At 42.6% G+C, this 12,502-nt stretch overlaps 1 protein-coding gene across 7 annotated transcripts in view; it reads right to left on the bottom strand.

Moving 5' to 3' along the window:
* camk2a (calcium/calmodulin-dependent protein kinase II alpha) overlaps positions 1–12,287 on the bottom strand; it is a 135,596-nt gene extending 123,309 nt beyond the window's left edge. For 2 of the 7 annotated variants that reach the window (XM_037546322.1, XM_037546320.1), the window contains exon 1: positions 11,935–12,282. In XM_037546322.1, the coding sequence (XP_037402219.1) occupies positions 11,935–11,996 (62 nt within the window). In that variant the 5' untranslated portion in view covers positions 11,997–12,282. Of the gene's footprint in view, positions 1–11,934 lie in introns of all 7 variants that reach the window. The other 5 variants (XM_037546319.1, XM_037546318.1, XM_037546321.1 and 2 more) reach the window with 5 other exon arrangements.
* Positions 12,288–12,502: the final 215 nt, after the last annotated feature.

The raw sequence follows: 12,502 nt of genomic DNA, 5'->3' as shown, positions 1-12,502 counted from the left end.
GGGAATTTAGTGTAAGGAGCTGGAGAACAAACTCATTAAAACAAACTGGCTGAGCAGCGAGTGGGCGGAGCTCGTTACTCTGACGTAGCAACAAGCTGCTCGTTAAGGAGCTATAATTAGGAGGAAGGAACTGAACATTAAAACATATTAAACGCCGCGTTCACGGCCAGTTTATTCATTTCTTACTGTATTTATTTAACTGCTGTATTAAAGCAGTAGAGACCCTCAAGGAGCGAGTTATCACCAATAACATCACGGCTGTGATGATCTACGGACACCAGATCACAGCCAGGATGTTATTTCATGATAACACACTCCCTCTCGGGATCTACTGCTTAAGTGTTGTCTGTTTATTACACAAACTTTATGTAGATGATAAAGAGATCAACAATAAAAACATGACATGCTGCCTTGACTTAGCTTCCTCACTATGTGATGTAAGGCTGTATGAAGAGAAGGAGATACAACATTAACCTGTTCTCTTTTCAAAGAGTTAAAACTACATTTATTGATTTGTTTATTAGCCTACATTGTATTTTATGGCATAAACATAAGTGCGTTACTGCTGTGGTGACCTGTACAGCCAGTGTGAACGGCTACAGTGATTAATATTGAAGTGTATTGTGCAGGCCACAACTTAGTTACCATGTCTCGTGGGAAATGGACATTAGACTAATAGATTACCAACATGCTTTTCTTACTTCAGCCACAAGATGGCACTGTTGAGACCAAAGTTTCTATCATTAAAGATAGGAGCAGTTGGATAGTGTAGTGGATTACACCCTGAACATGAGAGAGCTTAATTTACCAATAAGACATTACATTTCTTTGAATATACTTACTGTTATAACTCACTCTTGATAAAAAAAAACATTTCACTGTTGTCGGAGCGAAACCTCGTATCTCCAAAATAGTAACTTTACAGGAGAAGGAAAAAAGTTGCTTTACTTTTAATGTAAGTCAATGGAACCAGACATATTTCTAAGCCATTTTGGACCATTTCTTTTGGCCCATTCGTCATGAAAGTTTGATACAATATAAAGGGCTAAAGGCATTTTCAAATTATGTAAAAAACTAGAAAACGACAAAACTGGAGATACGAGGTTTTGTTCTGACAGCAGCAAGTTGTTAAATGTAAAGATAAGGCCTCGGACCAAAGGCAAGCACCCTCGGTCTGAATGTCCACACCTTCAAAAATGCACTTAAACAGTCATGAGATGAAGACTGTGCTTAGGTTACGTAGCAGGCATGTATCTAAAGGTGTGAGTTCATTTCTGGACCTTCACCTGGTTTCTGGACCTGGTTGTTGATCTATTAGTTTGGGGTTCAGAGGGCACTAATATCTGCCCAGGGGCTGTAGCCAAGAACCTCAAGCCTAGCTAACGAGGCTTTCCATTACTAAAAGCAACGCTTAACGCATGTTCACATCCCCAGACGAAGCTGAGCTGCACTAACAGCACCTGCCCCGTGTCCAACAATGTATAAACATCATGCTCATTGCTGGGGTACATGCTTCCATGACTTGTTAGCTTTATTGGCCTCATAGCTCCAGTGATAAACCCAAAGAAGCAAACTTTAAACACTAAGGCCCAATTTCACCCCTCACCCCTGCCACTTAGCCCTGCCCCTCTGTTTTGTGCATGCATGTCTAGGGGTGGGGTGTCCCGATTCTTGTCGAGGTAGAGGGGTAGGGCAAAGTGTTGGGGCTACAAGGCCCTCCAAACAGAGGTTTTTCAGAGACTCCAAACAGAAAGATATGAGAAAAAAGGAAACACTGGCAAGAGGGCTGAACAAGAGAGCAAAGAAACCCACAAATTGGCATCTATGTCTGTTCAAAATGATGATAACCTTTGTAGTATCTTAGTTTAATGTCGGTTCAACGTATTATGGTCCTTTTCTTCATAGCAAGAATAAAAATTCACTAGTAGTTTATAGTTAGTAGCTAGTAGTTTGTTGATCCGTAGCTTGATCAATTTCTCATTCCACCTTAAATGCTGCAGCAGGTATATTACATCATGGTGCCTCAAGCATCAGAAATACTGCCCCATTTAAGGTGGAACAGGGAAATGCGAATGAGAAGCTGGAGAATCTCTGATTCTTGGGGGGGGGTGATAAAAAATAATTGCCCCCCTCTTTGAAGGCGTATGATCCCTAAATGTAACTAAAGCCCAGCAGTGAGGAGCTGAACTTTCCCCTCCTCTGCTGTCCCTGCAGACGGGCAGGGTCGCCTACAGAGCGGCGCTGGTAGCTGTTAATGAAGTGATGCTCTTTTTATTTGAGGGTCTCATTTCAGAGGGAAGATCTCAACCAGTACCGCTTGTAACTCCGCTAAAAAGATACGCAAAAACAAGGAATATGGGTAAACATAATAAAAGGGATTGGGCCCAAACATATCTTGTTTATCTTGCTGTTCGACCACGTTTGGGTTAAGGGTGGTGGTGGTGGTGGTGGTGAGGGGGCCAACAGACCCGTCCCTACGCACTTGTCATGTCTAATACTCTTGTGTTCATGACGGATGATGTTTAGAGTAAAACGCACGTATAGAGAGTTAGAATCGGTAAAGAGGCGAACCCTGATTGGCGATGTCCACGCTTGGTGACGTTAGCGTGTTTAGTTAAGTGGCAGCTATGTGGGTTAAGGCAGAGTTAAGGGCCTCTACAGGTCCACTCTGCTCTTTAGTGTGCGTGGGCAGGCAGAAATTCTGCTCATATGAGCTGGAATAAAACTGTTAAAAGACACATTAATGCTCCTGGGTTACATTATAGAACAAGCATTAAAATTCTTCAAGGAACCTCTGTTTGGACAATGAGTGAAAGAACAGCGAACAAAAACGGGGACAGGTTCAATATACAGAACCTCGTAGCTCCATTTCTCATGTTTTTCAGTTTTTGACATAATTTAAAAATACCTGTTGTCCTTTACATTGTGTATGAATTTCACGAAGAACGGACTAAAAGAAACAGCCCAAAATGACTTGGAAAAAATTCTGGTTCCATTGACTTTCATTAAAAGTAAAGTAGGTTTTTTCCTTCTCCTGTAAAGTCACTGTTTTGGAGATACGAGGTTTTCTTCTTCCGACAACAGCGACATACAATCAGGACTGATGGTGGGATTGACGAGGGATGAACAATCAGCACAAGAATATGCTCTAAACCTCCCAGAAAACTCTCAAAATCCTTCACTACAAATACACCATAACGTCTAGAACTTCAATCAAGTGACCCATAAGAAGACCAAGTGAAATATTATTAAATACACCATCAAAAGCATCAAAAGTCCTTCAATTTAGCTCATTCACCATTCAAAAGTGTTAGAATGTGTGAGATTGTTCATTGAGGTCTTATCAAAATCACCCGGACAGGACCAAGAATTTTAAATATAAACACACCAGATAGATTCGGCCCACCTTTTATTAGGATAGACCAATTAATAAGGTCAATTAATAACGCAGTCGACTGCTGGAGGGTGACAATCGGAGTCTAAATCAGGATCTGACCTGAAACAGTTCCCTCAACTCTAAAAAGGGGGACACACGGCAGGTCGCTCGTGCTCAGATGAAGCTGTTCAATGCTGTAGGTGTTCAAAGAGGTTTTCTAAAGATCTGATTTACATATTCGCCCATTATTCAAATATAGTCAAATAGCCAAAACATTTGACACTGCTTTCATTTTCTTATCTATAAAAATCCACAATTCATTCTCAGAGAGGAGACCTGGTTTTAGGCAAGGCAAGTGTCTACACTGTTAGAAATGAAGGTACCATGTAGGTACATGATTCGTTCATCAAGGTCCAAACAGTGTAAATGTTCCCTCAAAGGTTCTACAGTGGTTTTAAGGTCTGATCGTGGAGCTTAAATCAGTTCCTCCAGGTGAAAAGTTGGTATTTGTTCCTTTTCATAACCGAATGTTTTAAAACAGAGCAGTAGAGTAAAAGCCTGGAGGCGAGGCGAGGCGGGGTGTGTGGAGTCAGTCCAGCTTAGAACACATCATTTCAGTGGATTATGGTTCAGTTATGTTCCCTGACTGAAGGCACTGAGATGGAGCCTTGAGGGTCCCACCCCAGTGACAGTGTCATACCTTTGTTTCTGAGAGCGTGTAGCACCTTTCATACATACAAAGTGCTTCACAAATGAGTCTGAAAACGAAACAGTTATTAAAACGACTTGAAAAAGAAAACCATCAAATTAAAAATCAAACCAGAATTTGAACTACAGTAGTTATATAGTTATAGTTATAACAACGTAATAGTTATACTAATAATAATAATAATCAAATAAAAAACGTAAAGTTAGATTAGGATTAAAAAGAGCACATTAATGTGCATTAGCATTAAGATGGAGGTTAGGGAACTGGCCCTGTGACCGGAAGGTTGCCGGTTCGATCCCCAGAGCTGATGACTGAGGTGTCCTTGAGCAAGACACCTAACCCCCAACTGCTCCCCAGGTGCAGTGGATAGGGCTGCCCACCGCTCCAGTCAAGTGTGCTCACTGCCCCCTAGTGTGTGTGTACTCACTAGTGTGTATGTGGTGTTTCTCTTCACGGATGGGTTAAATGCGGAGGTGGAATTTCCCCGTTTGTGGGATTATCACTTAACTTCATTCCATGTTTATTTACAGCATTTATCAGAGGCTCTTATCCAGAGCGACTTAGAATTCGATAATTTCACACAGGTGGATGAAGGCAGTGTTAGGAGTCTTGCCCAAGGACTCTTATTAATATAGTGTAGGGTAGGGATTGAACCCCAGTCTACAGCATAGAAGGCAAAGGTGTTAACCACTACACCACACAACCATTATAGATAACAGTGAGTCTTACAGCATAAGAAGCCACAGAATCAAGTCATTAGCCTCATGGCTCCAGTGCTAAAACTAAAGAAGCAAACTTCAGACACCATATATGACTTGGCTGGCCAACTACATTCAGTGTAGGGAGGGAAAAATAAGAGTGACTTGTTTTCAAGTCAAGTACATTTAAAAACAGTCAAAGCACATATACATCTTCTCACCCACTTATCCTCCTGGGTCACGGCGGGAGGGGGAGCTTATCCCAGCAGACATTGGCTGGAAGGCAGGATGGACCCTGGACAGGTCATCATTCTATCACAGGGGCAAGTTAGCATGTCCAGTTGGACTGTGGCAGGAAACCCACACAGACATACAAACTCCACAGAGAGGACCCTGGTCCCCCGGCTGGGGAATCGAACCCAGGCCCTTCTTGCTGTGAGGTGACAGTGCTGCCCACTGTGCCTCCGTGCCCCCCTGTACAACTTATCAAACGTTTGAAAAGCCAGTTTGGTCGTGGAAAACACAAGCAGTGTGACTAAAACACAAAAGCAAAATATAAACAGAAAACATGAAGTGGAACATAAAACTACAATAAAAATGATAAAGTTTAGATCAATAATAATAATAATGGATTCATAAAATTACACAATATTAAACAGTCATAGGCCTGGAGGAAAACAGCTAAGTCTTAAGGCCAGATTTAAACTTGCCAGTAGTTTAGTAGTTGCCAGATCTCACATTGAGAGGTAAGCAACTACTTCAAACTGCTTTCACACGGTTTTCTGTAGAATTAAGCTTGTGTGCTCTGCACCATGACAGGCTTTCTAAGCTTCCAAAGAGGCTTTAATGATTTCTCTAAATTAAATAATGCTGAAATAATTAGGAAGCGGCAGCGATCAACCAATCATACTTTGATTTACAATGGGCCAATTTCGAGAGAAACCATGTCATTCCAAGCCATCTGGATCTGGTTCTAGATACGTCGCTGACTGAGAATATGCGCAAAAGCCTGACCAGCAGCTTAGTAGTCGCTGTTAAACTGCTATAAAGTCAAATTTGTTAATGTCTGTTTAATGTTTGCTTCTCCTAGAACTGCCAAACAAATGTTCATGCAAATGGCTGTCAGCTTAGCGCTCACCTACTACTAGATTCCCGTAGGGGTGCCAGCAGAACCAACTCTTATGTAGTTCATTTGGACATTTATGAGCCAAACTGAAGGCCTGGCTCTAAGAGTCATGGTTCTCCACTGATATGCACTCTTGAATGGTTCCATCTGTCTGTATGGATGGGGTGGAAATCGTCGCTGTAAACAAACATGCTTTAATATATCAATGTAGCTGCTCATTAGCGAGTGAGAGACGCTGGTCTTGTCTTGGGAAAGCTATGCTAATTTAATTTGAGAGCTTTAAAGCGCGTCCTCGAAGACTTTCAGGTGGTCGAGAGACGAGATGGGATGGAGCCTGAGCTTCGGAGATGATGTAACAGCGGCTTCACCCTCATTTCCTCCCTTCGCTCGTGCCCTGGAGGCAGATGTAGGCTGAAAGCACTCTGATGGACCGGCTGGGTCACAGCACACACTGCTAATTCTTGGCAAACACAATTAGAGAGGGCGTCCATTCCTCCGCTGCTCCTCCGCTAGGCCACCAGCTTAATTGAGTTACTGTTAGTGATTTTCGCTGAATGCTGAGATGACATGCGAACAGATTGCCGGCTGCATAATTGGCCCAAAATTGGGAGACAGTGGTGAAGCAACTGACAAATCTACCTGCTGCTGCTGTCTATCAGCGCAGAGCTGCTGGAAAACCAACAGACAGAACGCGGTCCGGTGCATCAGCCTGCAAGGTGCGCTAGCTAATTGGACAAACACCATGCATTCGTTTAAAGGGATAGATTGGCAAAACTAGACGTCCGCCAAGTTTTCCCTTTTCACCCGTAGCCGCAGTGGATCGCCAATGTAGCCAATAAGGAATAGAAGCTAATTGCCCACCAATTAGCCAGGTGCTAACTCCATGTCGCGCATGCAGACAAATGTTTGGATAAAGTCCAGCCGTGAGGACGGGGACGACTGTTACTGCTCATCTGACCAACATTGGGATCAACATTGCTCTATGAACACTGGCACATTCAATTTTTCAGGCTTGAATGCTACACTCTTTGGGTTCTAGGCAGTCTTAAAAGTAATAAAATAATAATAATAAAATATAATAATATAATATAATAATAATGATGATGATGAAAGGTGCTGGAAAAGGTTCTGTAGCTATCGAAGAACGACTTTCGCTTCCCTACAGAACGTTTCAGTGGATAGCTCCTATTTGTGTAAATGAGATGTGTGAATGTGAAGAACTTTCAAAAGTTCAAAGCACACTCCACAAAATCGTTGCTGTTGAAACAAAACCTCAAATCTCCAAAACCGGTAACTTTACAGGCCTGACTGCACGTCTTTGGACCATGGGAGGAAACCCGCGAAGACACGGGGAGAACCCTGGTCGCCGAACCGGGGACTCGAACCCAGGCCCTCCTTGCAGCGCTACCCACCGCGCCACTGTGCCGCCCATCATTCTGGAATTACAGTGGATCTTCGTTTAAAAATGAGTCCATTCATGGTGAAATTTGCACTTGATGTGAAAAACAGCCGGTGTTTACAGATAAATACCATTTTTGGCCATTTTTATTTTTCTATTTCAGCACACCATCTGTTTTATAATGAACAGACCAATAGAAATGTTCTAAAATCGCTTGGAATAAAACATCTTTACGTTTATTTACAGGAAAAGGTGAGAGTGTTTTTGCCCTCTCCTGTAAAGTTACATTTTTAGAGATACTTGTTTTTCTTTGGACAGGGACGATGTATGTATCGCTTCTGTTGGAAGGAAACCTCGTATCTCCAATTTTATCGTTTCTCAGTTTTTGACATATTTTGAAAATCCACGTTGCCCTTTATATTGTGTGAAAATTTCATGATGAATGGACCAAAAGAAACGACTCAAAAAGACTTGGAAAATACTCTGGTTCCATTGACTTACATTAAAAGTACAGTAGGTTTTTTCCTTCTCCTGTAAAGTGACCATTTTGGAGATGTGTATCTAGCTGCTGTCTGAACAAATATAATGACAAATGCACAACCGCCTGTTTCCCTTTACATTGTGTCTAAATTCTGCAATGAAAAGCATAAAAAATGGCCCAAAATTACTTATACATATATACACACATATGCAAACGTTCTTTAATCTGTTTAAAAAAAAGGTTCTTCACACTCACAAGTCTTTTTCCGACACGGTGCATTAGGAAGGAAATGTTTTTTATGGCATCACTCAAAGCCAAAGCCATTTATGCCCAGAGGAAAAATAAATAAATAAATATTTACTTTAAAGAATACCAGCTTCTTAAAATACCATATACAACAGGTTCTCCATCATGAAGGAGAACACTTTAACCACAAATACCATTCAAGCACTAAGACGGATCACAGAGTTGTAACTGAGCAATATTATAACTGAATTATATGCGATTATGTTCCAAAATGCCAGCCCGTCGCTTTTCAGGCTTTAAGCTTGAATGTTGAATTTAATTGCTGGATAGCATAACTGTGCCCAGCGATGGACTGGCGGCCTGTCCAGCGTGTACCCTGCCTTCCGCTCGATGACCGCTGGGATAGGCTCCAGCACCCCCGCAACCCAGAAGGAGAAGCGGTGTGTGTGTGTGTGTGTGTGTGTGTGCGTGATAGCATAACTCCAAACGTGTGATGATTTAGGTCTTCGGGGTAAAGAGGAGGAGAGGGGTGTAAATTTGTTTTTTTTGGTGAACTTATCCTTCAGCAGCCTTTTTTTCTGCATGCACATGAAGAGTTCTATCCCTTTTGTGTGATTATCAAACAGTAATATGGCCATTGGACTGCAAAATATTTTAGTCTCGGTGTTGAATTGCCACCCCCAAACACAATTATGTAAGCAGCTTGGCTGTGATTGCCCAGAGACGGAGAGAAAAGAGTGCAGTGTGAGTGAGTGCTGTGTGCGGGAGTGTGTGGGAGTTGAGCGGTGGGCTCGGGGCCAGCCGGGGTCTAAAGCCTCGCTGTGGAGGTGTTACACACTCTCCAATAACAAGCATACACACACACACACACACACATCACTGCTGCAGTACAGTGTGGGTGAAGGAGAAGAAAACTTACCACTGTCAGCGCCAAACTGTTCACTTTTCACTTTACAGCACTTTTACAGCACTTACATGCATAAAAAGCCCCCGGATAATAAAATGAGCATGCATCATTCATTCTCTAGTACTTGGTTAAGCATCCAGCCGCCTTAATCACAGCACTAATCCTGTTAGTTAAGGATTACACCCAGGGAGAACCCTCGAAACCAGAGAAGACCCAATCGTTTATGGTGAAATTGTAAAAGCTAAACAATAAAAATGCGTCTCTGGGATTTTAAGTTCAGTTTTATTTAAGAGAATCATGCTTGTTGTATTCAAACTCTGTGTATTGCAGTAATACACGGATTAAATTGTTAACAAAAGGGTTAAATTCTTAAAAACGCCCAGCAGAAAATTGTTCTCTGTGGTATCTAGGTAGACACAGCCAAGCTGCTCTGTCATTGGTTAGGACTTCAGGAACTGAGCTGAAGGCCTTACCTATTAGATTAACTATCAATATAATACGGAAGTGACAGAGGAATTAACCAATCATGCTTTGATTTGCGACATCACTCTTGGCCTTATAGATACACCACTGACTGAATATGGGACCCCAGTCTAAGCAGGTTCCAGTTGCCTGCTAGGAATGTAAAACAGTGGCGGCAGCTCTATGTCTGGACTATTTACTGGAACAGTCACATTAAACTTATACAAGCTCAAATATTTATTGCAGTCTCTCACAAGCTGGCAATACATCATATGGAATGTCTTTTACAAGCTTCAAATGTCAAAAAATAAGGATAATTCCGCACCAGAGTTAGTGTAGCTCTAACATACTATTAGAATCCCTACATTTATGGCAGACACTCTTATCCAGAGAAACTTCCAACTTGATATATGCAGGTAGGAGAAGGTAGTGTTAGGAGTCTTGCCCAAGGTCTTTTATTGGTATAGTGTAGGGCGCTTGCTCAGTAGGCAATGGTAGTGTTGGGAGTCTTGCCCAAGGACTCTTGTTGGTGTAGTGTAGGGTGCTTGCTCAGTAGGCAATGGTAGTGTTGAGAGTCTTGCCCAAGGACTCTTATTGGTATAGTGTAGGGTGCTTGTTCAGTAGGCAATGGTAGTGTTGGGAGGGCAGAAGAGTTACACACTACACAGCTCTAATCAATACAAGGCATGGCTTACAGTTCCAGTCCATTTTAGTCCAATCTTCAACTAACTTCGCACTTCATATCTGAACAGAACACAGCACTGACCCTCCCACACTGCAGGATGAGAACTGCAGGGTGTATCTATACGACCTGTTCGACAGATATGATAGAATAGCTGGACAGTCTAACTGACTGCATCACCAGACCTCTATCACAGAAACCAAAATATGCATCCTGTTGGTGGAACAGTGGACAAGAATGGACAGGAAGTGGGCGCTGAAATCCTCACCTGACAGGACCTGAGCTGTTATTAAGGCAAGGGGACGTTTAACCCAGGATTAGAGAAGAAATGATTCATAAGATCAATTTTGTGTGCTCGGTTATGCTGAGTGGCATCATTTCCACCCAATTAACAGACAGTCTCAGAAGTACAACACAGTGCAGACCAGCCAAGCCCAGCCCAATGGCAAACTGTATTAAAGCCATAGTTTTAAAATCCCAGCAATTCTACCCAACACTAGAGCTACAAGGCTAAAGCAATGGGAGCTTATACCCACCAATTGGCATAGCACCTATATCATCACTCACTTGCCTCAAACCATTTGGAGTTGTTGAGGGGACTCAAACAGACTTGCTTATGCTGTTTCTGAGACAATGTTATAAACAAACATGACCAAAGGGCAGGATATAGCTAAAACGGCAGCTCTGTAGAGATTTATATCGCTGTTTTCAGAAGAAAAAAACCTTGTATCTCCAAAATGGTAACTTTACAGGAGAAGGAAAAAACCTACCAGACTTTTAATGCAAGTCAATGGAACCAGAAATTTTCCCAAGTCATTTTGGGCAATTTCTATTGGTCCATTCTTCATGAAATGGTAAAGAGTAACAAGCATTTTCAAATTATGTCAAAAACTGAAAAATGACAAAAATGGAGATACAAGGTTTTCTTCTGACAGCAGCGACATGTTATTCTTGCATTTTCTTCATGTCCCTGCTGAAAAAAAAAACATAGAAACCTTTTGGTTCCTGATGGTTTTGTAATGCTTTTGGCTTTTTTTTAATGGGACACTATTACAATGTAAATGACCATAATACAGGTGACTAATTGCTGATTCTAAATGCGTGATGGTTTCCTAATGGAATAATGGTTTTAGGCAGGTTTTAATCCCAGTGGTTTCTCGTGGTTCTGTTTCAGCAGGGCTGTAATGACGAAGGTACTCTATTCCAAATTTTGTCTGTATTAAATGGCTCATACGCAGTCATAAATATACCACTACAGTACAGAAATGCCCAGCGCTCCAGTAAAGGCCAAGTCTAATGCGGAACAGTGTCAAACCTGCTTCTGCAGGATTTCTTGTCAGATGAGTTATGTAAGCCACAGGTACGAGTGGAGTGTGCAGCCCATGAGTCATTTTATCCAGACACTAAATTACTAACACTCTCTTAACTGATGCTGAGAGCAAACAGGCCCATCCTGGGTGATGCTCTTTTGTCTTATTTCATGCATTCATATTTATCGTCTTCTCCCACCTTCTCCCACCTTCTCCCACCTCCCACTTTTCAGAATTTGTGTGTATGTCTCAGTGCCGGACTGCTGCGCCGTCATTCCTCTACTGGAGACGAGGCTGAAGTGCAGCAGCATGGTCATAATTCAGCTTTGCTTTCCTTTCATGTCCACCTGAGCGCTGAAGTAGTTTGGAAGCCACAGCTCAACTCAGCCTCAGCATTTTAATGCTACATAGATATTTCTGATGGAAGGAAGAGGTTCCGTTCCCTGCTGACCTCTCTGAGTCTGACAGCCCGTCGCTTTGCATTTTCAATCTCAGTCTTGATTAGAACACAACAGAGAAAGTAACCCTCATAACTTACTTGCCCAGTTCCTCGAACAGCTGGTATTCCTCTGTGAATCGGGTGCAGGTGATGGTGGCCATGCTGCTCCAGGTGCGTCAGGTCAGACTGTGTGAGCGTGTGTTGTTGTTGTTGTTGTTGTTTTTCCTCCTCTTTTGTTCGAGCTTAGGGTTGTGGCGGACGGAGCTGGAAGCGTCTGGGAGGGAAGGAGAGGATGACGGGAAGCCTGGCTTGAGGGGAGGAAAAAAGAAAGAAAGAAATAAAGAAAGAAAGACAGAATGGTTTCTATCTAGCAGCCTGGCGGAGGTGAACGCGGTGGAAGTGCGAGTAGAGAGAGGAAACGGTGACTGACAGCTTTTCTCTTTTTATGGCTCACCCGCTCTGTCCGCGTCGGCCAATCACAGCCCGCACTGATGCTCCTGAATACACAGCCCCGTTGTCACGGCAACTGCATCCCTCCTCCTCCTCCTCCTCCTCCTCCTCCTGCTCTCCGGGTAGGGCTCGGATGAACTAGTGCCACACGTTTACATCCAAAACAGTGAAATACACCCACACACCTTCACACAGGCAGCACAGCTACTGTAATATC

The sequence above is a fragment of the Pygocentrus nattereri genome, chromosome 16 (genome assembly GCF_015220715.1).
Source record: "Pygocentrus nattereri isolate fPygNat1 chromosome 16, fPygNat1.pri, whole genome shotgun sequence".
Lineage (NCBI taxonomy): Eukaryota > Metazoa > Chordata > Actinopteri > Characiformes > Serrasalmidae > Pygocentrus > Pygocentrus nattereri.
This window is presented reverse-complemented; position numbering and strand designations above follow the sequence as displayed.